Genomic DNA, 24347 nt, shown 5'->3' on the forward strand with positions numbered 1-24347 from the left:
GTCTTGCATGTGTTAGAGCTCTCCCTGCTCCAACACAGCTGATTTAGATCAGCTTGTTATCAAACAGCATCAGGAGTTCATGAAGAGTTGATCATTTGAATCAGCTGTTAGAGCAGGGATAGATCTAAAACATGCAGGACGAGTACTTGGGAAGACCAGTGTCATTTAGGCTGATGTTATTGTTGACATATTATTTGAGGTATATTGGGTTATGTATGTGAAATGTGATTTTTCTTTTTTTTTTTTTTTTTAACATATCCAACCGTAGGGTAAGAACTGCCTTGTGGTATGCAACCCATTTTAATTATTATGTGATGTGTAAATCTTTACTTAGAGCTGGTGTAACTGGCTCCTGGTCATCTTTTCACTGGTTACTTGTGAAATATGGAGATATTTTATACAGCTGACTTTTAAAATAAAACAATTTGTATATTCGGTCAAATGCAAGCTTTTCATGAGAAACCCTTAGGATTGGAAACCAGTGTAACCATTACTGAGGATTTTTTAGAAAGTCACACAGCGCTCACAGTGAATAAACTGAAGAAAATAGATTCACAAATATAATTTGAAGTGACCTTTATATTAAGGTATATGTACTTTTCTAGGTCTATGTACAGTAGACCTTTCTACCTTTCCTGTGGCTGACTGCCTCAGAAGTTATGTATGATAATGGGCTCCTTGTGCTGGGCGCAGATGACCTCGTCAATGTAGAGAGAGCTGGCCTTCATCTCAATGTTTTCCTGCAACTCCAGCTGGCAGCGATCCAGAGCCCTCTGCTCCTCCTCTGACTTGGCCACTGCCCCAACCAGACTGAGAGTGCGGAGATAAAGAGATGCCACATAACGAGTTGTCCTAAATGGTTATATCTCTAAACAATACATCAGCCAATATGGGAAGAACCATGTTATAAAACAGGAACAAATCAGTTTTATCAATTTTAATGGCATCTATGCAATCCATCTAAACCAGACATTAACATGGTATACTTTTGTGCATTTCAAAATAAAGTTTTCTACCGCTACTCTTATTTGAAAACCTTCATTATGCTGTTATACATGCTTTCTTACACTCATTACATTTTGACATTTTGAAATTCCATTTAAATTATAATGATGTTTGAGTTCTTCCCATGTGTTGTATTTATTTCTAGATGTCTTAGTTAAAGCTTTTGTAAACTAGCATATGTGCTAGCTGTTTCTCAACACTGGCATCATTAAACTTTCACTGTATGTATTTCACTGTATTTCAACTTACTTGTTGATGTGAGTGGTGAGCTGCTGGACCTCGGCCAAGAGCTGGGACTGTGCTGGATCGTAGCACTGCTCTTTGCCAGGCCTCTGGCGCCGCAAAGCCAGCCGGGCCTGGGCCAAACTCAAAGCATGTTCACTCCCTGCGATGGCCACTTGCAGATCCTCTCTGATCCTCTGCTGGCTGGCAAACTCAGACAGAATCTATAGGGGATAGATGTATCACACCAGGGTAAACCAGTATTAGTAGTAAACCTACAGTGAGGAAAATAAGTATTTGAACACCCTGCTATTTTGCAAGTTCTCCCACTTGGAAATCATGGAGGGGTCTGAAATTGTCATCGTAGGTGCATGTCCACTGTGAGAGACATAATCTAAAAAAAAAAATCCAGAAATCACAATATATGATTTTTTAACTATTTATTTGTATGATACAGCTGCAAATAAGTATTTGAACACCTGTCTATCAGCTAGAATTCTGACCCTCAAAGACCTGTTAGTCTGCCTTTAAAATGTCAACCTTCACTCCATTTATTATCCTAAATTAGATGCACCTGTTTGAGGTCGTTAGCTGCATAAAGACACCTGTCCACCCCATACAATCAGTAAGAATCCAACTACTAACATGGCCAAGACCAAAGAGCTGTCCAAAGACACTAGAGACAAATTTGTACACCTCCACAAGGCTGGAAAGGGCTACGGGGAAATTGCCAAGCAGCTTGGTGAATAAAGGTCCACTGTTGGAGCAATCATTAGAAAATGGAAGAAGCTAAACATGACTGTCAATCTCCCTTGGACTGGGGCTCCATGCAAGATCTCACCTTGTGGGGTCTCAATGATCCTAAGAAAGGTGAGAAATCAGCCCAGAACTACACGGGAGGAGCTGGTCAATGACCTGAAAAGAGCTGGGACCACCGTTTCCAAGGTTACTGTTAGTAATACACTAAGACATCAAGGTTTGAAATCATGCATGGCACGGAAGGTTCCCCTGCTTAAACCAGCACATGTCAAGGCCCGTCTTAAGTTTGCCAATGACCATTTGCATGATCCAGAGGAGTCATGGGAGAAAGTCATGTGGTCAGATGAGACCAAAATAGAACTTTTTGGTCATAATTCCACTAACCGTGTTTGGAGGAAGAAGAATGATGAGTACCATCCCAAGAACACCATCCCTACTGTGAAGCATGGGGGTGGTAGCATCATGCTTTGGGGGTGTTTTTCTGCACATGGGACAGGGGGACTGCACTGTATTAAGGAGAGGATGACCGGGGCCATGTATTGCGAGATTTTGGGGAAAAACCTCCTTCCCTCAGTTAGAGCATTGAAGATGGGTCGAGGCTGGGTCTTCCAACATGACAATGACCCAAAGCACACAGCCAGGATAACCAAGGAGTGCCATGCACTTACGATGACAATTTCAGACCCCTCCATGATTTCTAAGTGGGAGAACTTGCAAAATAGCAGGGTGTTCAAATACTTATTTTCCTCACTGTAATAGAAAATGAGTAGGAAAATGATTTCAAGCTATTGCTACTATGAAACAAAACGTCAATGCAATTAATCAACCACATTATTACCCACCTGTCTATCTCCCTTGAAAGCAGCGATGTAGTCTATGTGATACGCAGGTATATGCAGTTTACCCACTAAGAAAGCTCCAGGATTTCCATATACCCACTTGAAAATGCTCAGTGACACGCAACAACATACTTTGTTATTATTATTATATTTTTGATATAGTTTGAATTGTCATCTATGTTTTTCTTCTTCACATAGGCTAAATAAAGGTATTTCCACTGTAAATTGGTGCATAAAAGTGTATCAGAATACAGGAAATGAAGTCGTTGATGCTCAAAACTTCCCTGGCCACCCAGACCCCCCACTATGATATGGTCCCCCCTCCCCCAAATGCAGTTTCTGGCCAATATACAGAACAGTATACCCACTACAATACATTAGACTACACCACTGATTGAAAGGATCATCACTGGCCAACCAATATCCAAATCTTATAAAAACGTAATACTGACATGATTAATCAAACCAAATGTTTTCTCTCTCACTGTTATCATCACTTTTAACATCTACCTCCGACTGCCTGACGTTTCCTTTCACATCACTCTCTATCTCTCTCTCTGCCAAATATACACCATATACCCATCTGCTCTACCTTGGCCAGTTGATCCTCCATCTGGCTCTTGGCAGACTTGATCTCATGAATGTTGCGCTTAAAGGCTGCTGCTGTGGCCTGGACCTGCTTGTGCATGTCAGCAGCCGTCTGCTCCAGGAGAGACTCCACCAGGGCCCGTAGGGACAGAGAGTTTATCTTCTGCTGCTCCGCTTTGGCCATGATGAGATCTGAGATGTTCTCCCACTGCTTTGGAGTCACTGCCAAGCTGAGAGAGGGAGAAGTGTAAAAACTTATGAAGATCTGGAACTAATAAGATGTCTTTTTTCTTCCGTATAGAAAATGCAATGATTTCCAATCATCAGGAAATTTTGAATTTTCTTAAAAACTGCCTTTTCACAGACGTTACATTGTTTCTCTGTTTTTACCGAGCCAACATGGTAGTTCACCTCGGCATAACAGTATTGGTGATCTGCAGTTTGTTGATGGAATGGGTTGTCAATAAGGCACAGGAGTTGTCGATGCACTGCGCCTCAAATTTCTCCTTCAGATCCTGCTCCAGCTGGTACTTGGCAGATCGGTCCAATCTGGAACACAAAACAACACATTTTGGTTTGCTTTACTGGCAACCATATCTAGTGATTTGATTTTCTTTCCAGGTTTCAAGACAATAAATGATAGGAAAATCCGAAAGGTCTGCATTCTTTTGAGATCCCCTTTGCAACTCATACTGAGCCCATTTTTCTTACCGTATCTGCTCAGTGATCTGCTCTACTACTCTCTGCAGAAGAGAAGCCACTCCCTCAATAATCTCCCTTTCCTTCAGCAGCTCTCTGTCCACCTCGTCGTGTAGCCTCTCAGAAGGGAGACGTTTCATTCTGCAAGCCACAGAACAAGAAGAGCATTACTCATTTGCTTATCCTAACTGCTGCAGCAATTTTTTTAAATATATATATATATATAAGCATCATAGTAAGAAGAAGTGGTGTGAAAAGGTTGGACATGTTACTGAAAACTCACAATGGCACCCATTTCTAAAAGACAAGTGAGATGTGAGTAGTTACAGATGTAATGTATCAAAATATTATGCAATTTTCTTCTGAGTTGTTCAAGATCCTCTCTTCTCCATCATTTTCCAGCCTAACCTCTCCTCCAGACAGACCACAGTGACTCTCAGAGGCTCTTTGCAGGCCTCCAGGGCTTTCCCCACTCTGCTCTGCAACGCTACGAGGACATCAATCTCCACAATAATCTCCTCCAACTTTAGCTCCAACTCCTTCTTCAGAAACTGGATGTCTCTGACCCGCTGATCTGAACAGTAGAAGAAAAGAAACATAGTCCACCTCTGTAGTCTTGGCAACATCATTCTTTGGTGCTAAACACAGACTAGCTGATTTGTATTCCCCTACTTACCAAGTTGCTTGTTGTCATCATTTTGCATGCGTTTGCATGCTTTGTCAGTTTCCAGCATTAGCCTCTTGCATTCTGCTCTAAAGAGCTCAGAGTGGTTCCGCATAACCTCAATACTAACAAGTCTGGGTCCAACACCCTGCTGGGAATTGCGGTCCAGGCCAGACATCATTTTCCACTGGTGATAGGGAGAACATTTATGAAGAAATGAGAAGAAATATGGGTGCCTCATGATGAAAGAGAACTGAAAATACTTCAAAACTAAAGGAAAATGCCTATGAGACCATTTTTACTGGACACACACTGATCATATGTCAGAAAGAAATAGGAAGATTTAATCACACCTTGTGCAAATGTATTGTTGAATAGAAAAAGCATTGGACATTGAGAACATGCAAAATGGCATCTGAAAAGCCTAGGAATCTCCAGATTATTTGTCACTGTACAAATACAACAAAACATTAAGTTGCATTTCATTGTAAAATGCAAAATGATATGTAAATGAACAAACGTTGTAATGTTGGCTAGTTGTGTAGCCAAATCTTTTTGTACCAAGAGCGTTCCTGAAATTTTCGTAAAACAAAAAGTTGAATTTCAAACGTTAACAACTCTTAACACCAAAACACTCGCAAGCGTTTACGTTAGTTAGTTAGCTAACGCTAGCCCCAGAGTTAACGTGGCTAACACTATTTTAACTCTAACCTTATTTTGGTTTGAAACAGACATTAGGATACATGTTGTGAACAGGTATTGTACCTTACCTTGTTACTTGAAACCCCAAATGTAGCTATTAGTTTCGTAGTCTCGTCCTCTGAAATGTCAAATGTAACAAAACAAATGGTTACTGTGGCAACGGATGACACACCCATGGGCGGATACTGTCAGTTTTTCAATTTTTCTGACTAAAAAGAAGAACCGTGTAGCCATCATATCCATGCATGTAGCCTACTATTGGAAATCTCTTTATTTTATTAGAGACGTTTCATATGCACAAAGCTCAATGCTCTAACTTAATCCCATGTTTAACTGGTAATTAAAATGGATGTGTACTTTGAGTCTTTTAAACTTGTTTCAAAGAAGAAAGGCATTTCAATAACTAAAACTATTTAACTAAGGAACACCTGCTGTCTCCAGGTTTCAAGAAGTTTATCACTTTTTCATTTATTTTTATTTTTTACCATTATATTATGTCAATTTTATTTGTGTATGTATAATTTTTGTTTATGAACTGAGATGACTGACTTTTTGTAAATTGAATTCTATGTAAAGTATATTATTTAACAAGAAAGTAAAAATAATTTCATCAGAAAGTAATATAAATAATAATAATAATAATAATAATAATAATAATAATAATAATAACAATAACAACAATAAAATAAATAAAAAATGTGCAGGAGAGGTTAGATGCCAAAAATGGTATATGAAGCTAGCCTACTCTTAAATGTTTTATTATAGATATATTTTTTTGTGTGGAAAAATATAATTTTATTCCTCAAAACTGCAAATACCAAAGCACCACAAGGATGCGATTCACATTACAGTACATGGAAAGTCAAAACAGTAAGACAAAGTTCACAATGTCCACACATGATATTTAAACAATTAAATACCAATTGTGATATTTCCATATCCATATGTAACACAATGACATAATGTAGGCTATGACTATATTGGACATGGTTTTCATACACATCCTGCGTTAAACATCTAAAATCAAAACTCCAATCAGATGGGGAACCCTGGGACGATATCTTATTAAATGGGGGTCCGTAGTCTAATTTATGTCAGTTTAGGGGTCCAACACTTGAAAACGTTTGGGAATCACTGGGCTACATCAAAATTTCAAGACAAAGCTATAGGCCTAATACAAAATTGATAAATGTGCAATTTACATTGAAGTTTATGTTTATAAATTGAAATGCTGTTAAGATTTGCTCCTAGTTTGGACCCCAAAAGTTACGTTAGGTGTAGCATACATATAAATACATGAATATACTGGTATGTTCACATAAAAAATTAATAGAAGTTTGTATTTTCTGAGGAGGAGCAGTCGCAAAGCTGCCCAAGCAGTAGGCTTTCCAATAGATATTAGGATGTCAGCTGTAATAAGCTAAGTACAGGAAGTAAAAAGTAGCCTACAACATTTGCCTCTGAGGTGTAGTGTAAAGTTGCATACAATGGAAATATGCAAATAAAGTATAAGTAGCCTACCTACAATGGAGAAAAACTGTAATACAGGATTTTTTTTTCAAGAAATGTTGGTTACGCCAGACACCCGGTTCTTAGCCTAGGGCTACTGGAAATATTTAAATACTGCAATACTTTCCCTTTACAGTCAATGATCGGGCCATAGGCTGAATGACCATTGTTTTTGTTACCTCCATCAGCGATAGATAGTGACAAAACAGACTTTGTTTGAATTAAAATTAAAATCTTCGACATTACAGCTTAAAGTATGCCTGCACTTTACCAGAACACCTTCAGGTAACCTTTAGGGAACGTTCCCTGAACGTTAGGAGACGTTCCTTAAAGGTTACTGTTACCTGCTGGAATCTCGCATTATATACTCCGTACGGTAGGTGGCGATATCGGGCAATATGCACTTTAGTAACCGCTCGCAACCCGGAAGCGTCATCAACACGCAACACACGCACTTGCGACACCAACTTGCGCCTTTCTCTAAACCCGAAAACGGAAGAAAACAAACTAAACGTAAACTGGGACCAAAGACCGACTGGGAACATTATATCCATGACTGGAGTAACTGGTTTTTAAAACGTTTTTAAATGACACTCTGTGGCACAGTGGCTGTAGCTGTTAGTTCGCGAGCCAGCACCTAACAGCTGGTGTCAAAAACAACCAACAAACTGCGAATTTAGCTAACATTAAGTCAAAAAGAAGAAGCTAACAGTAGACCAATTTGGCGCGTTTTGGATGAAGAGCATTTTATTACTGAGCAACAAGATGGACTGCAGCACAGCTGACGTGCCCAATGATGTGGTACACGACTCCCCAGGTAGTTAGATGAACAATGTTGTTTTTCATTACAGCTCAGTAGCTAGGCAGACATTTTATTAGACTGCGTTGTAGCTAAAAGCTAAGTTAGCTTACAACTTCGAAATAAAGCATTGACATCACTGCTGCTAATGTCTCAGACAGTTATGATACTGATCAAATACAATTACATTTGTATCGTCACGTGGGTAGTATTTAGAAAAAAAATTGCACGGTGGCAACATACGCGTTATTCATACAAACAGTGGTACTCGTACTACTAATAAACTGTGGTGGAAAGTAGTACCGTACCTAAGTACACGTTTATAGTACTTTTATTTTCTTGAGTATTTACATGTCGTGCTGCTTTATACTTCACTACTTTTCACCCCGTTACATTCATCAATTACTTGTGACTTTGTAGAGTATTATTTTTACATAATGGACAGCTTCTAAAATATGATAAATATAAGTAAGATTAAACTACCCGTAGTTAAAGTTCAACCAGCTAAAACTCACTTGTTAGTGCATCAGTAGTATTAATTATATATTTAACACAACTCTCTGAAAGGTGCCATTCAACATGAGTACTTTTAAGTGTGTTTTGGTTATATTGCTACTGTACTTTTACTTAAATATAATTTTGACTGTATGACTTATAACTAAAGTATTTTGTACTGTTGTATAATTACATTTACTCAAATGAGGTATTTGAATACTTCTACGTCATAATGCTGGAATTACTTATTTAGAAAGCAGATGAAGTTTGGAGTTATTGGAGCTGCCCCCTCATAGACTGACAGACATTTTTTTGACTGACGTTAACAAAAAGGTGTTGGTGGATCAGCTTTGTTCAGACTTTAATTGTCTGTCAATAGAAGTTTGTAATTAGTAAAGAACAATAGTCACATCTCTGATATCCCAATAGTACTCCCATATATAGATGCCTTGTTGGTTAATTGGTCCAAGATGAATTGTGTGCAGTCCTAATTTTCCATCTCCCATTTATCTATTAAAGTGTTTAACTATACATTTGTATAACATTTCTGAGTCAACTGTTAAATTGGCAGCTACTAGAAAATACTTAGGCTAAAGTACAATAAAATCAGAATATGCAAACTAGAAAAAGTTTTTTTTGGGTCCAAATTTATTTTTGAACAGATGAAACTTGAGATGTAAATACTGGTATTTATCCCACTGTGTGTCTGATCAGGGAACGGCAGCTCCTGTTCTGATGATGACGTACCTCTCTCAGGGCTCCTGACGAAGCCACACAGTAAGGAGAAACAGTCACGTGAAAACACACGCAGCTCCAAGACTAATTCAGAAAAGGACAAAAGTGGTGAGGACAACAAATAAAACAGACTGGCAACAATACTGCCAGTTGAAGTAAAACATTTTGAACTTGACATATTTGTGTCTTTTTAAAAGCAAAAAGTATTACATTTTGTGTATGTTTATATCTTCTCCTAGCTATGGCAGCTAAGAAACCAGAGAAAAAAGACAACACGTCACTCAGATCTAATGGCACAGATAACAAGAAAGCAGGTGGTACAGATGATGATGATGATGATGATGATGATGATGATGATGATGATAGGTCTGACAATGAGCCCCTCAGAAAAGTTGCCAAAAAGCCCTCCAAAGCAACAAAGACAACTTCCTCCGTCCCTCCAAAAAAAACTGTTGATTCAAAGAAGAAAGGTAAGTTCATTTTCTCTCAAAATATATGCTCAACAGAGCATTTCTGTTCTCTGCAGCAGATACTTATGCTTGATTTCGACACAGAATCTCTGGATGACGATGATGGCTCGGACAATGAGCCTTTGAGTGAACTTGGTGAGAAACTTTACCCCAAACGTCAGAGAAAGGCACCTGGTACTCCATCTGGAAAAGCAACGCCAGTTATTAAATCCAAAAGGAACGCAGCAAGAAAAAAGGGTAGGTGTTCAAATGCTTTTCGTGTAGCACATGTACCAAAAATACATATGTTTTGTTTGTTCTAGTTAAATATGGAGTCTTCCTGGAACGCACAGCTCTTTAAGGAGCATAACAAAGAAAAGAGGTCTGAAACAGCAACAATTGAACTGAACAAGTACATTTAATAAACATAACTCAACTGAAGCAAACTAGTGTAATAAAAATAATTCATTACATGAATATAGCGCTTTATCATAGACACTCAAAGCACTTCAAATCGAACTCTACTGAAGCAAACTAGTGTGTACAGTAAGCTGTCAGTAGTGATGTGCGGATGTTGGGTGCTGTGAAACTGTGATTGCTAACCTAAACTAGTTTTTTTGTTTTGTTTAGTTTTACAGTGGGAAGAGCACACACACTGCAAGTTTTTACTCAAAATGTTTGGATGGAAAAGTTGTGGCAAAAACTGTGGTATTACCCCACTAACCCTAGGAACAGCATTCGTTTCTTTTTGGATGCTGGTACAGGATATTTATCAATGGCAGACACCTTAGCCTACATAGGACTAGTGATGGGCGAACAAAGCCTTGTGAAGCCTCTGAAGCTTCTTCCTGATTGTATCGCAAAATGATCCAAAGAATTGAAGACAACACAGTGACATCTGGTGGTCGGTCAGCAGAAATGACAGCGGCTATGAACTCGACACAGCCAAACAAAGCTTTCAACATGAACATAGGAGACAGACTGGACACAGGCATATGGCATGACATGACTGAACTTGAATTAAATGACATGAACATGACATGACGGAGTTGAAAATATAAAGCCAATGTTTGAATATAACATAATAATATAAACTACTGTGATCAGGATTTGAATGTAAGTATGTTTATTTAGGCTAAATATGGATTTAATGAACTGCTGTAACAATGCCACCTTCTGCCGCTACGTAGAATTACGTACAGGTGTATGTGAGTAGGCTAATTTACATTAATAGGCTAATCAAATAAATTGCAAGCCACACTCATAAACCCTGCGATGTTCCAGTGAATTCTAACGGGGCGTTGGTAAGCACGCAGCGACATGAATCCAGCAAACCCTTCTAGAGTTTCAGTGACGTTCGAAGCTTCGGACGTCATCAGTCACGTGATTATTTCAATTCGATACAAGCTCCAACACTGTTTCGAACCAGTGTGCTTTGCGGGAGTGATACAAGCTTGGGTGCCTCTGTGTCAAACGTCCCATCACTACATAGGACGAGCTTCACTCTGGCCTACATCCCTGCCAAGATGGGTCACTATCGCTTTGGCAAACTCACACTTTGCTAAGTTGACTGTTAAATTTGCTTCCACCAACTGCTCAAACACTGCCTTCAGACGTTGAACATGAGCATGTCATCAAAACATATTTCCGCTGTGTTTTCTGACTTTTGTCTGTAATGGATCAATGGCTTTCAATCTTTTGATATGTTTCAGATATGAATACAGATGAAAGCTCTGACAATGAGCCTCTCAAAAAAATTGCCAAAACTAACTCTAAGGCAGCAAAGAAGACTTTCTCAGTCCCTCCACAAAAATCTGTTGATTCAGAGAAGGAAGGTAAGATCATTTTCTCTCTATGGATACGCAGCATCAACATAAAATTGCGGTTCTCTGTAGCAGATACTTATTCGTCTTGACTTCCTTTTCTTACACAGAATCTCTGGATGATGAGGATGGCTCAGACGATGAGCCTTTGAGTGAACGTGCCAAGAGACTTTACCCCAAACGTCAGAGAAAGTCACCCGGTACTCCATCTGGAAAAGCGACCCCAGTTATTAAATCCAAAAGGAACGCAGCAAGGAAAGAGGGTAGGTGTTATGACATTGGACATGAAAACTCAATTGAAATGCTTTTCTCATAGCACTTGTACGAAAATACACGTTTTGTTTGTTCTAGTTAAATATGCAGAGTCTTCCAGTGACAGCTCAGATGATGAACCACTGGCAACAATAAAGAAGAAGTTGACAAAGGCTCCTAAAGAGAAAAAGACTTCAGACAACAGCAAGGAAACAAAACTTAAAGAAAAAACACTTAAAGGTAGGCAGCACTTAAATTAGACTGACCAAAAAATAATTGATTTTAATTGAAGTACTAACCTCTTGGATTTCAAAAAGACTCTGCATCCTCAGACAGCAACTCCGATGATAGTTATGTTCCCGTGGTGAACGTCAGTGCCAAGAAGAAGAAACCAGTGAAGAAAAACACAAAGAGGACAATTGCATCGCCAGGCAGAGCGTCAAGAAAGAGACAAGGTACTGCAGCAGTAATTGTGACATGAATGAAACATGATTTTGAGGAAAACATTTTTAAATCCTTGCTGCTGTGACTGTTGTTTTGCAGGACATTCTGATGAAAGCTCAGATGATGAACCCTTAGTTAGACTCGTGAAAAAGAATAGCACAGGCAAACAAACAAAAAAACAACCGAAGGCTTCCCCGAAGAAGAAGAAGAACACAACTTCCAAAAAGTCAAGAAAGATGCTTGAGTCAGGTAAAGACCAGCCAGTCTTAGCTAGTAGAGGTGAATACTTTATCAATCAATCTGGGCTATTCTGTTCATCAGCCATGCATTTATGTATCATTCATATTTTTTTTCCAGAGTCCTCAGGCAACAGTTCAGATGATGAACCTTTAATCAAGCCAGCAAAACATCCACAAGTAACAAAAATCCTGAGAATAATACTAGAGAGGTGCGATGGTGAAGAAGCTGGGGACACAGGAATAGGAACCCTGACCAAAACCACTTCAGGTACTGATGACATAACCAAGACGTTGTTAATGCTGTTAGAACCTTGATATAAAGAGTAACATTATTCTTCCACTCCAAAGCAGAAACACAGATTGCTGGAAAGAGCGAGGAGTCAGAAGACTCTGCGAAATCAGCAGAAGAAGAAGAATAAGCAGATGAAACAAAAGGTTGAAGAAATGGCGTTTTTATTGTTTTCTTTCACCATTTGGACGGGGAAGTTCAAACCACGTAGTGGCTACAAAGTTTAAAGGACTTCAGAATGTGTAAATCTCTCAGAGAGACACCTAAAAATTACAATTAGTGTTCATGTAAAGTGACTTAAAGTGTGTTTTATATACAGTACCTACATGTTCATGTTTAATTTTGGGACCAGATTTTGTAGGCTCCTTAAAGATTTTATGCACAGTCTTTGATGTTATTTTACTATTGATGTTATTTTACTATTTCTGCACATTGTTTGCACTGGCTGTCTCCTCTGGTTTAATTTTTTTTTAAGACAATACTTCAGTGCTCATTGATATAAGCTACATCCCTGCTTTCATTTTAACTGTAAACTCTGCATGCAGCAGTGAAAATCTGTGATGGATTAAACTGCTTTCACTTATGAAATTTATATCCGATGGGTCAGTCTCTGTTTCAGCTGACTTGCCATACCATAATTGTTCTTTACCCTTGCCTGTCATTTTCATTCCAGTAAGATTGTGTGTCAAGTCAATTTTATTGCTTCCCAAAATTACAAATTTTGTCTCAGAAGGCTGTACAATGTAAACTTTTTATTTTATTTATCTGACTCGCTTTTAAAAGTAATTGTACATTTTTACTTTGAGTCTATTTGTGGTATCAGAAGGGCTGCATACCCCCATCAATTTAACTGTCTGAGCACTAAAAACATTCTCAAAACAATTAATGGCGTGAGACACACGTCTAAATTAATGGAACATTTATGTTATATTTGCATAAAACAAACCCAAGAGGAAATTGAACATGACTCTTTCGCTGCTTCTCTGTCTGCATCTTCCCCTTTGTCTGCTATTTCCTCATAGACAGTTTTCTTTTTGTCCATTTATTCAGAACCCTCAGACAGTAGGATTTCCTAGGCTGGTGAAGGAATGTCCCGCCCTACTCTGCCTCTGATTGGCTTACCCTGGTTACCCTAATCAATCTCACTCCTGATGCCTAAACCCCAAATTCTTTAAAAAAATAAACCCCAAATTCTTTGCTGAACCTAAACAATCCAACCAACGAAGATAAGGACTACTAGCCAATCAGCATAGATATATACACTGTATATATATATATATATACCTATGGCCAATCAGAAGCCGAGTAGGGCGGGGCATTCCTTCGCCGTCCTAAGAAACCCAATTCCGCCAGCCAAGTACCACAGCGGCAGCGCTAAATTCAGTCATCCACACAGTTAACATCACAAACACTGCAACTGTGTGACTGCTGGTTTACAACTACATATAAGAAAAGTTTATCTAAAAAAAGCGAAGGTTGTGGTTCGGCTTGTCACCTGCCTAGTTTGCCTCAAAGCGAAATATTTAATTGTGGGCTCTTAGGTTGACGTTAGCTAGCTAACCGCTTGTTAGCATGCTGCTGTCTCTACACATCAGACGACTCCTCTCGGATTAATTTTATCTCGTCATGACCGAGTTAAGATGTCGAAAAACAGACACTTCGGAGGGAGCTACAGAAGAGGACGGGGGCCAGACTGAGCCTGAGGTGCAGACCACAGGTAGGTTTACTTGGTTAACTTAGCTAGCAGTTTGTTAACTGAACACCGGTTAACTTCCTGTGCAAAAACATCCGGTAACTTCAGTTAACTTTTCTGCAGAAACACACTTTGTCACAACGCTTAGTATCTGTTAAGCCGCTGTCCTACTGTTGTTACACCTGACCAGATGCCAAAGAGCCGGTGAGCACAGAGGAGGATGAGGGGAGTGTGTCCATTGGTGGCGATGGAGGAGACAAACCGCAGAAAGATGAGGGTGAAGTTAAAGAAAAAGATGCGCAACATAAAGAGGAGGAATCAAAAACACCCAAGTCGGCGGTCAAAAGATCCAAAAGCTCTTCTGCCTGTAAGTTTGTGTTCTGTTTACTGATGTGTCTGTATAGTTTTATCACTGCTCAATGTCGACTTTATAAAGCAGTATCAAACTACGGTTATTCTTTCTCCCAATGCTTGGCTGATGATCCTTTTGAAGGGCTGTGTAACTTAAATCCTATAATATTTACTAAGCCACATAATCAACAGGAGCATATATAGAAACATCAGAAGACGGTACTTTGTTTATAGTGGTTTCTTATTAACCCATAGAGTCCAGCACTGTGTGAGCAGTTCAAACCATTAATACAGAATCCATCTTAAAAAAGAAACAGACTAGATTCTCCAGTGACTCAATAAACCCTTGATGATGGTTTGGCAGGATAGTTAAAGGATAAAACTATCTAAGGATTGATTATTCCTATTTCTGCTTTTCAGCTGTTTTTTTGCAGCGCCTGGTGAGGGTGTTCTTCGGATTTCTTGCAGCAGGTGCCTGCGGCATCCTTTATGCTGCGTATCTGTCTGCGTATCATGACAGGAAGTTCTGGTTTTCCACTAGACAGGTGGGTGGTTCTGTTTTTCACAAGTCTGCTTCCATTACATTTCCACTTCACTGCCATAAACATATCAATTCTAAAGTTCACTTCCATGTGTCTCAGGAGCTAGAGCGTGAAATCACCTTCCAGGGAGGCAGTGGGGTCTACTATTACTACTACAAGCACATGCTGACAGTACCCTCCTTTGAAAGAGGTGCTTGTATCCTTTCTGCTTCTCATGAAAGAAAATTCAAATATTCATCTGAATACAGCATCAAAAAGGACACTAACTTGAATTAAAGGGCTATGAATGTCACACTCTCTCTTTGTCAATCAACTGCGTTTTTTATGTGGTTTGTGTTTTCCAGGGTTTTATGAGCTGACACTGGATAACTGGACTGTTTCAGGTCAGACCATTAATGCAGTGGAGCGTTTGTCTCTGTATCCAGAGCTCATCACAAGCTACATTTACAGAGTTACAGACAGCCAGGTGAGATTTTTTTTTTTTTTGCAGTTTGATCAGCTTCTGATTTATGTTTTAAATAAAGTGTAATTAAGACATTGTCTGTTTCGACCATGCTACATTACATTTGTGTCAATTTTTTTTTTTTTTTATGGTAATATGCAACGATAGGTGGATTTGTATATTCCAAACAAAGCTACTAAACCAGTACAATCCCCTGTCTCAAAGCAAATAAACACTGGCAGACCGATTGGAAATAGTAAGAATATTCCTGTCATACGCCTGAAGGCCTTTCAGTCTGAAATTTGTTGCATAGCAAGACCAGTTAAACTTTAGCTGGTTTGTATCGGTTTGACCAGGTCAGTTAATTTTGCATATTTGAAGTTTGCATATGTATCTCTTCAGATTCAGTAGTTTAGCATGTGAAATGCCTCCGAAGTGCCTCTCTGGTTTATATTTGTTTTCTCAGTCTACTCAGTGGCAACATAAATGGAGCTGACTGGCACGTCATTTTACTAGATAAAATAATCTCACCGGAAAGCTCTGAATTAACATTATAAATTCAGAAAACAACTATCATTCTCCATGTAGTTAAGGGTCTCATCTGCTGCCAGTGCAGAGGGCTAGTCACCTTTTTAATGCAATAAATCAGTCAATTCATTGAGCCAGCAAAATTGGAGAGAAGATAAACTTTTGCATTGCATTACCTGGTAATGGTTACAATAGCAAGACTGAATGCCAGTGGGCCCAGCACCAAACAACAACATGGACCGGTCACTTATTTCGTCGGATAGTAAGTTATATCAATTAGTGCACCGACTCATTTTAGCACTCTGTTTGACATTGGATTTCTGGCTTTGACATAGTATACAGCCAATTAAATACAAAATGGTATGCAGATTTTTTCAATGCTCTTGCTTAATAATAATAACTTTATAATAAGGTGATGAATGTGATAATTTGATAAAACCTTTGTTTCTGTCTCTACCTTCAGGATTTTGTTGAGCCAATCTACTTCTACGTTGGAGCTGTTTTCGGGCTCCAGGCGGTCTATGTCACTGCCCTGTTTGTGTGTAGCTGGGTGATGAGCGGCACCTGGGTGGCCGGCATGTTGGCTGTGGCCTGGTACGTGATTAACAGGTGAGAAGAATTCTACTACTTGGTTTCTCTGAATGCCTCCATTTTTTTCCCTTCTATCAAAGTAGATCAGCATGGTAACGTTCTCCCTGTTGCTCCTACCTTCTGATGACAAAACACACTTGAAAATGGGACACTTAGGGTGCTGTTAGGACAAATAAAATCTCAGTGGTGAAGCATAATAATACCATTCTCTCTTAGATCCCAGTTTCATTCGTTTTCTCCCCTTTACAACTGTTCTGTGGGTCATTTCTTCCTCAGACCAGATACAACAAAAGTGGACTTTGCCATTCCTCTGCGGGACAACTGGGCTCTGCCTTACTTCTCTTGCCAGGTTGCAGCTTTGACTGGATTCCTGAGTAATAACATCAGCTCTGCCACTGAGGTGAGCCTCTTATGAAACCAGTACAAAAAAAGCTACTATATCCAAGTTAGGTGGAACACTACCTTTAAACATGCTGAAAAAACCCTGTATTTCTCTGTAGATGTTTTGCTATCTTACCATGAGTGCCACCACCTTCACCTTCCTCCTAGTCTGGGAACACAGCCACTATGTGCTCTTCATCCAAGCCCTCTGTCTTTTCTTTCTTGATTCTTTTGACCTGGTGCCACCACGTAAGGTAAGGAGGTCACAGCACCTGATCAAGAAATAGTCCTGAACCTAAACCCAAAATTTGTCATTTTTATTTTATGTTAAACAAGATATAACGTGTTAAGCCTAGTAGCTTTAGAGGTGCTAATAGGCAGATTCTTTTACCTTCAGTCAGTTCTAGCTAACTGTTTGCCACTGTTTTAATGCTAAGCTAACTGGCTGCTGCGTGTAGCTTAATATTTAACGGACAGACATTACAGTGGTATTGATCTTCTTATCTGCCTCTTGGCAAGAAAGCAAATAAACATATTTCCTAAAATGTCGAACTACTCCTTTAACCACTGAACTAATGACGGAAATTAGCTGTTGTAGTTTTATGATTTACTGGAAAAATGTATAGTCTTTTGGGCTTGATCTAGTTAGGAGCAACAAGTTTTGTGTACGGAGGAAATTATCTCATTTGAGTTTCTGATTGATGCATTTACAGTATGCCTCCTAAACATGAATTAAACCTAAACCTTAGTTAGTTATGTGTATATATATCTATCTTAAATATTCTTCAAGAACAAATTTGTATTCCAAAAATGTATCTTTAGATCTATCTTTGTGCCCACAAGTCTTCAAAGACATTATGCTTTTTCCTTTCTTTCTCTTCTCTCTCTCGCTGTCTCTCCTTTTCCGTCATCCCTCCATCTGGTATGTTAAGATGGCTGACATTCACAAGGTGTACCTCAGCTCTTTGTTCCCAGTCTACTTGTGCCAGTTTCAGAACCCGGCCCTGCTCAGCTCGCCTCTGCTCGGCCTCCTGATTGGCTCAGTGCTTGCGCGGTACTTCCAGGTAGAGTTAGCTGCTCACTCACATCAGAGCTCAGTCAAATTACGTACTACTGGCGTTTGTTTTAACTTGCATAACTGATTAATCATTTAACTAATTTATCCAGTAAAATAATTTAACATTTCCTGGTTTCACCTTCTCAAATGTGAGGATTTTCTATTTTTTACTGTATTTCATCATTAAATATGGACAACCTTCAGTGTTTTAACGTAGAGTAACACCATCTCAATGCTGTTTTCTGTATTTCTCTTGCAGCAAAAGATGAAGAAGGGACCTCTTGTTGCCAGAGTGATGAAGCTCTTTCTACATTTCCACCTAGTCTTTACCACAGCGATCACCTTCAGTTATTTAGTCAAGGTAAAACCACAAGATGGGTTGGGTCTCCATTGATCCATTTCAAGTCAAGAGCATTCGTTTGTGGTTTTAAGTTGTTGGGTAATCATTACTGTTTTTCATTTACAGAAACTTATACCTGTAAGTGAGAATGACTTCATTTTGAAATTCCTTGAAGTAAAATTTGGGCTGAACACAACAACGTGAGTTACAGCTGTTGCATTCAAACTTAGTTGTTAGAGTGCAGGCTGGTTTCGAACAGCATCCATATTAGTCAGTATGCTATTTTCTGTCTGTGTAATCTAATTTCAATGTTTTCTTTCCTACTATGTCAGAGACTTCATCACCAACTTCCTCCTGTGCCAAGAGAGTTTTCAGACACCCAGTCAGGACTTATTTCTACGACTGACGCAGACCTCAGTCCTTCCCTTCTACTTACTGGTGCTCACTGTTTGCCTGCTGTCCACCCTGCAGACCATTTACAGAAGACTCAGGTTAGAGACTTGTGCCAAACACAATGCATGCCATAACTCTTGGGCGCCTTTCTAAAGTTATATTTGACAGAGCTGGTGACCACAGCTTGAAGTTTGGTTGTAAAGGAATTCTCTTTGAGGTGCAAGACAACATTAGAGTTGGGTATCGTTTGGGTTTTTTCTGATACCAGTGCTAAAACGATACTTTTAAAACGGTACCAGTGCCTGAACCAAAATATATGTGTATATATAATATAAAATCTAAAAAAAAGGAGCACAAAACGACAGTTGGCAACATTAAAGAACAGCTTGTTTATTGCAAAGGCCATATGGTCAAAATTAAATCATTGATTAATAATGTAATAACAATAACTTATAACAATGACTTATTTCACAACGACAAAAACAAGCAACAGATGGGAAAAGGGTATTTTACGATAACTTAAAACGCACCACAAGGCTGGCGAGTTTCAAGTAAACACACCGTCTGTGTTGTTTTTTCCGACAACGGCAGCTGCGGTCAGACTGTTACGTCCCGGTGTTGGAATCCTCTACAGGGCAATACAGTCACACTTTATACTGCTTAACGTAAGCTGTCAGCATTTTAACCACTGTGTTTAATCCAGCTACGAGCTAACGGTAACGTAGAGTCCGTGCAGCAATGCTTCTGGAAGAAAAAAAAAGTCAATATGTATCATGGTTCCACTTTCACTGTTATGCAGTGGCCAGCCAATGAAAACCAACATCAGACTTGAAGATGGACGAATAGGAGAGCAGCCAGAGGTCATCTATCATGTTTTTCACACGTTGCTTTTTGGAGGCCTGACTCTGCTGTTTGATGGGTACGTTCATCGGTGTAAAAGTGTGTTTTAATATTTGGATTTTCTAACATGTTTTTAAATAACGCATTGTTAAATTGTTAAGACACAAAAGACATTGATTGTGTTCTTTTTTTCATGCAGGATGAAATATTTGTGGACCCCATACGTCTGCATGTTTACGGCGTTCGGTGTGTGTTCTCCAGACCTCTGGATGACTGTGTTTAAGTGGCTCAAACTGAAATCCATCCACCCTGTAGTACTGGTGAGTGGCCTCTGATATTCACTTTTAACAGCATTGGGCTCTTTCAGTTATAAAAAGTACATGACTTCAGACAAACATTTCCTCCTGTTAAATTAACCTAAAATGACAATTTAAACTGGATTAATATCTTACTTGCTGAATTATGTTGCTACCTCCTAAAGTAATCTTGCTTAAGGTATTAATTGTTGCTTTTCCTCTCCAGTCTCTGATCCTGAGCACAGCGGTTCCTACTATCATTGGTTTCAGTTTGTGGAGAGAGGTGAGATTATCAGCTCTTTTAACTTTCGAAGCTCTTTATATCAGACATTTAAATACGCATAATATCTTCCTACCCTGCTCTCTTGTTGTGCAGTACTGCCCTCGTGTCTTAGCAGAGTTGTCAGACGTGCCGGAGTTTTACAATCCAGATACGGTAGAGCTGATCAGCTGGATCAAGTGAGTCATCAGATCGTCCTGTATTATATAAATATATCTATAAAGTCTTTATTGTGGTATCTAAGATCTTCTTCTTGTGTTCCAGGTCACAGGCTCCAGTGGCGGCTGTCTTTGCAGGCAGCCCTCAGCTGTTGGGAACCGTGAAGTTGTGTTCAGGTTCAGCTGTGACCAGTCTACCGCTTTACTCAGACATCAACCTGCTGAGGAGGACTGAAGATGTGAGTGAGATGAAAGATTTATTACAACAAAATAATTTTCAAACAATTGAAAAACACAACTTCTGTCAGTTTTAAACAAAGCTAAATAGCTCAAGTCCTTGGGTTATAAAGCAGTAATTTGTGGAACCGATTAAATTCATTTTAAATGTCCTCCAGAATCTATTATAGTAATGTGTAATTTATGTTATAGTGGGCCTTAAAAATTTTGTTGTTGCATGTTCTTCATCTCTCACCCCTCATTTGTCTTCTCTACACTGCCCAGTAAAGGCATAAAATGCCCAAAAAAGACAAAATATACATTTCAATTTTCCTTATCACAGATGAGTTTAACCGGCTATATATATATATATATATATATATATATATATATATATATATATATATATATATATATATATATATATATATATATATTTTTTTTTTTTTTTTAATTAATCTCCTTTTTTGTCTTTTAGACTTACCAGGTGTATGCAATGAGATCCGCAGAGGACATCTACAAGATTCTGACCTCTCAAAAGACAAACTATGTGATCATCGAGGACTCGATTTGCAACGAGCTTAGTCTTAATAAAGGATGTAGGATCAAAGACCTTCTCGACATTTCCAATGGACATGTGAGTTTACACACCACAAACTACATATTCCTATCTATAGGTCTACTAATGTGTTTAAAATGGTGCATGTTGTTGCCATGAGGTGAAAATCATGATTTCATCCAAGTAGGTTTTAAATGATTTTCCATCATACCAAGTGTTAACGGAATACTGTGCAGCCCACCACCATAAAGCAGATCTTGCTGATTCATACAGACACATGAAAGCATTGGCTGACGCAGCCAGGCTAGCTGTTTCTAGTCTTTGTGCTAAGCTAAGCAGCAGAACAGCTACTAGCTGTAGCTTCACATTTATTGTTTAGACCTGAGAGTGGTATCAATCTTCTCATCTACATATGGGTAATTACAATGAGGGATTTATTGTGAATAAAGTGTGTGTTTTCTGAAAGTGCTTTACAAAAGTGGCCCTTAATCATGGAAAGTATTGTGTTATTAAGAAAAGTGTTGAACAATTGTTATTCTCATTCCACGTTCCATATCCTCTTGTCTTATCCAGGTCATTCATGACAAAGGAGAGATTTACTCTTTCTCAAAGCACGGAAGATTCTGCCATGAGATAAAGATGAACTACTCGCCCTACACAAACTACTTCACTCGAGTTTTCTGGAACCGCTCGTACCACGTGTACAAAGTGAACACTGTTATCTCCTTTCAGTACTGACAGCAGCAGCTCCCGCCTCCCTGGCAGACTTCACTGAGCCTGGCTCTGCCCTTCTCCACTGTTTCACATCAGTGTGTGCGCTCAGAAAAAAGGTCTAATTACTGGTACCTTCCACATCCTGGTGTAGATGGTGAACTGGTATCAACTGAGCACATGATTTTGGCCTACACATTGTTTGATTAAATAAAATGGCCCTGTTGAAGTTGAAATATGCCATAATAACCACTGTATGTTGTTTTATAAGCCATGCGTTACTGTAATGTATTTAATGAAGGGAGAGTTTGAAATGTGTGGTCAGTGTGTTTACTTTGTACAGAAGCCAAGAGCAGCTGTGGTTGCTGAGATGTATTTAGGCTCTGCAAAAGGAAAGTAGTTAAAAAAAAAAAAAAAAGGTGAGGAGAAATCTGCTGTTAAATAAAACACCCACCTCAGTTAAGAGTAATTAATATAGTTTCTGGTGTATATCATCAGCTAGTAAATATATTTGAAGCTCAGTAGCACACTTGAGACATTGGAAGATCAATGACAAGTAATAATCAGATGTGAAAAAAAAAATGTTTGTGCAGAGACTGTTGGGTTTTAATGTGTCGTATGTGCTCTGCTTGTCCCATTTCAAACTTGGTTTTGTTATGGAGCCACTCTGTTTTATATCCAAATATTGATTGAACAACCCAGGACGATAGAAACAACATCCATGATCTTTCTTTTAGCCTTAAAGGGTAGTGGAGGCTGGTTCTGATGTTCCTCATTTCTATGGCTTTGTTTTCATCATTCTCTTCATCTGGATGCCTTATTGTGAGATGTAGCAACAGACTGACATCTCTTTATAGATCACAGCTTTAGTTATGTCTGAGACTGACCGTTTCCCCTTCCCTGGTTCTTACCTGTAAGTATTTGGTGGCAATTTCCTTCTGGTGCTGTCATGAACGTCTCACCAATAACTGTCCCTCTGTAAAAGGCCATGTAGTGAATGTTAGGTTGTATTGAATTGAAAATATATGTGTGTCAGTTGATCAATACAAAGCTTGTCTCTACAGTATTTTGCCACTTTTTTGTTGAGAAATGTTATCATTCTTAAACTTCAAATGTCATTTTAAGGTCAGATATTTAAAATGCAAATGGGAGTTAATAAAGGAAAGACAACTTTATAAATATGAGGTAATTTTACTTTTGCATTTGTTGTGATTTTTCCAAATTCCAATACAAAGATCCACTTGAATTTTTATTTTGAGCGTTTTGGTCATGAGCTTAGGATCCGTTTTCCTCTGCCATCTTAACTATAAAGGTCCTGCACACTCACATGCAGAGATGATTTTTTTTTCTTTCTTTCAAAGGTCTTCCTGGGACTTTTGGGGTGGGAAATGCCAAACTCTATCATTATTAACTACTATATGGTAACCTCTTGTTATTCCTACCAGCTCCACTTAACCTCAATCTGAGCAGAGGTGTAATAGACCTTTTTTACGGCAGACATGTTGACATGTCATAGTAGGAAAAGCACAGGTGTATCAAAAACCATTACTGATGGCTGCATTCCACTTAGGAGAGGCCCTGGTATTGTGCATGCTGACTCACTGAAATAGCTTACTGGGACACTTGATGGAATTGAGCCATCGTTAAGATTATCAATTTCAGCTGTGCTTTTCCTACTACGACAAGTCAAAAAAAAACTGCTGTCAAAAAGGTCCATTAGTCAGACTAAGTGAAAACACCCGTGTGGAATGGCAGGTCCATTCAAACTTCCAGTTATTCTTTAATTTGGAGCATTTTTATTATATTAAAATAGCCATTTCCCTATCCCTATTTTAATATCCACTTTCCTTTTTTAATTTACTAATGAGTCCTTGATGATTTTTTTAATCTTGTGCACAAGTGTAAAACATACTTTTAAGTGACTTAAGAGTACTCAGGCCTTTTATTTATGTAAAAGTAGCAATACTACCATGTACAAGCACTCGCTTACAAGTAAAAGTCATGTATTCATACTCTTACTTGAGTAAAAGTACAAAAATGTCAGCACCAAAATATACTATGTTGCAGCTGGTAAAAGTTTGGGCTCATTTTAATTACTCTGTACACTGCTGGCTATTTTAACCTGTAATAATATATCATAATTTATTAATTTATATTTTGTATTAATAATCTTAATATGCAAAGTGACTAAAGCTGATAAATAAAGTGGATTATAAATAATAATATTGGCTTCCAAAATAGGGACCTTAATGTTGGTTAACGCGCACAAAACAGACTCAGAGCATAACCTCCCTCTCCATATGATAAATATCATAGACAGTATATAAGAAGATAGATATCATAGACAGTATATATGAAGATAAATATCATAGACAGTATATATGAAGATAAATATCATAGACAGTATATAAGAAGATACATATCATAGACAGTATATAAGAAGATAAATATCATAGA

General features: G+C 38.6%; 3 protein-coding genes across 7 annotated transcripts; 2 read left to right on the forward strand and 1 right to left on the reverse strand.

Moving 5' to 3' along the window:
- Positions 1-218: 218 nt before the first annotated feature.
- Positions 219-7350, reverse strand: tekt1 (tektin 1). Of its 3 annotated transcripts, none has more exons than XM_028597009.1 (9): positions 7332-7350; positions 5547-5596; positions 4789-4963; positions 4521-4686; positions 4125-4253; positions 3825-3962; positions 3418-3643; positions 1255-1451; positions 219-810 (listed from the first exon to the last, which is right to left on the reverse strand). In XM_028597009.1, exons 3-9 carry the CDS (start codon positions 4955-4957, stop codon positions 651-653), a joined length of 1185 nt encoding a protein of 394 aa, XP_028452810.1. In that variant the 5' UTR covers positions 4958-4963; positions 5547-5596; positions 7332-7350; the 3' UTR covers positions 219-650. The 3 variants fall into 3 exon arrangements, with proteins under 3 accessions (XP_028452810.1, XP_028452809.1, XP_028452808.1); XM_028597008.1 differs by lacking the exon at positions 7332-7350 and adding an exon at positions 7000-7073; XM_028597007.1 differs by lacking the exon at positions 7332-7350 and having other exon boundaries at positions 5547-5634.
- A 46-nt stretch (positions 7351-7396) lies between these two features.
- LOC114567849 (nucleolin 2) lies at positions 7397-13310 on the forward strand. Of its 2 annotated transcripts, none has more exons than XM_028597011.1 (11): positions 7397-7804; positions 8996-9124; positions 9256-9486; positions 9571-9723; positions 11178-11300; positions 11399-11551; positions 11640-11780; positions 11858-11995; positions 12084-12233; positions 12342-12491; positions 12572-13310. In XM_028597011.1, the coding sequence occupies exons 1-11, from the start codon at positions 7723-7725 to the stop codon at positions 12640-12642; spliced, it is 1521 nt and encodes a 506-aa protein (XP_028452812.1). In that variant the 5' UTR covers positions 7397-7722; the 3' UTR covers positions 12643-13310. The 2 variants fall into 2 exon arrangements, with proteins under 2 accessions (XP_028452812.1, XP_028452813.1); XM_028597012.1 differs by having other exon boundaries at positions 12575-13310.
- Positions 13311-13826: 516 nt separating this feature from the next.
- LOC114567915 (probable C-mannosyltransferase DPY19L4) lies at positions 13827-22718 on the forward strand. 2 transcript variants are annotated; one of them, XM_028597172.1, is made up of 19 exons: positions 13827-14229; positions 14396-14572; positions 14977-15101; positions 15198-15288; positions 15443-15564; positions 16532-16677; positions 16936-17059; positions 17160-17294; positions 17973-18104; positions 18357-18458; positions 18564-18637; positions 18770-18928; positions 19630-19749; positions 19870-19990; positions 20193-20249; positions 20343-20425; positions 20511-20643; positions 21099-21257; positions 21753-22718. In XM_028597172.1, exons 1-19 carry the CDS (start codon positions 14139-14141, stop codon positions 21915-21917), a joined length of 2316 nt encoding a protein of 771 aa, XP_028452973.1. In that variant the 5' UTR covers positions 13827-14138; the 3' UTR covers positions 21918-22718. The 2 variants fall into 2 exon arrangements, with proteins under 2 accessions (XP_028452973.1, XP_028452975.1); XM_028597174.1 differs by lacking the exons at positions 17160-17294; positions 17973-18104.
- Positions 22719-24347: the final 1629 nt, after the last annotated feature.

This window comes from Perca flavescens, chromosome 14 (assembly GCF_004354835.1).
Source record: "Perca flavescens isolate YP-PL-M2 chromosome 14, PFLA_1.0, whole genome shotgun sequence".
Lineage (NCBI taxonomy): Eukaryota > Metazoa > Chordata > Actinopteri > Perciformes > Percidae > Perca > Perca flavescens.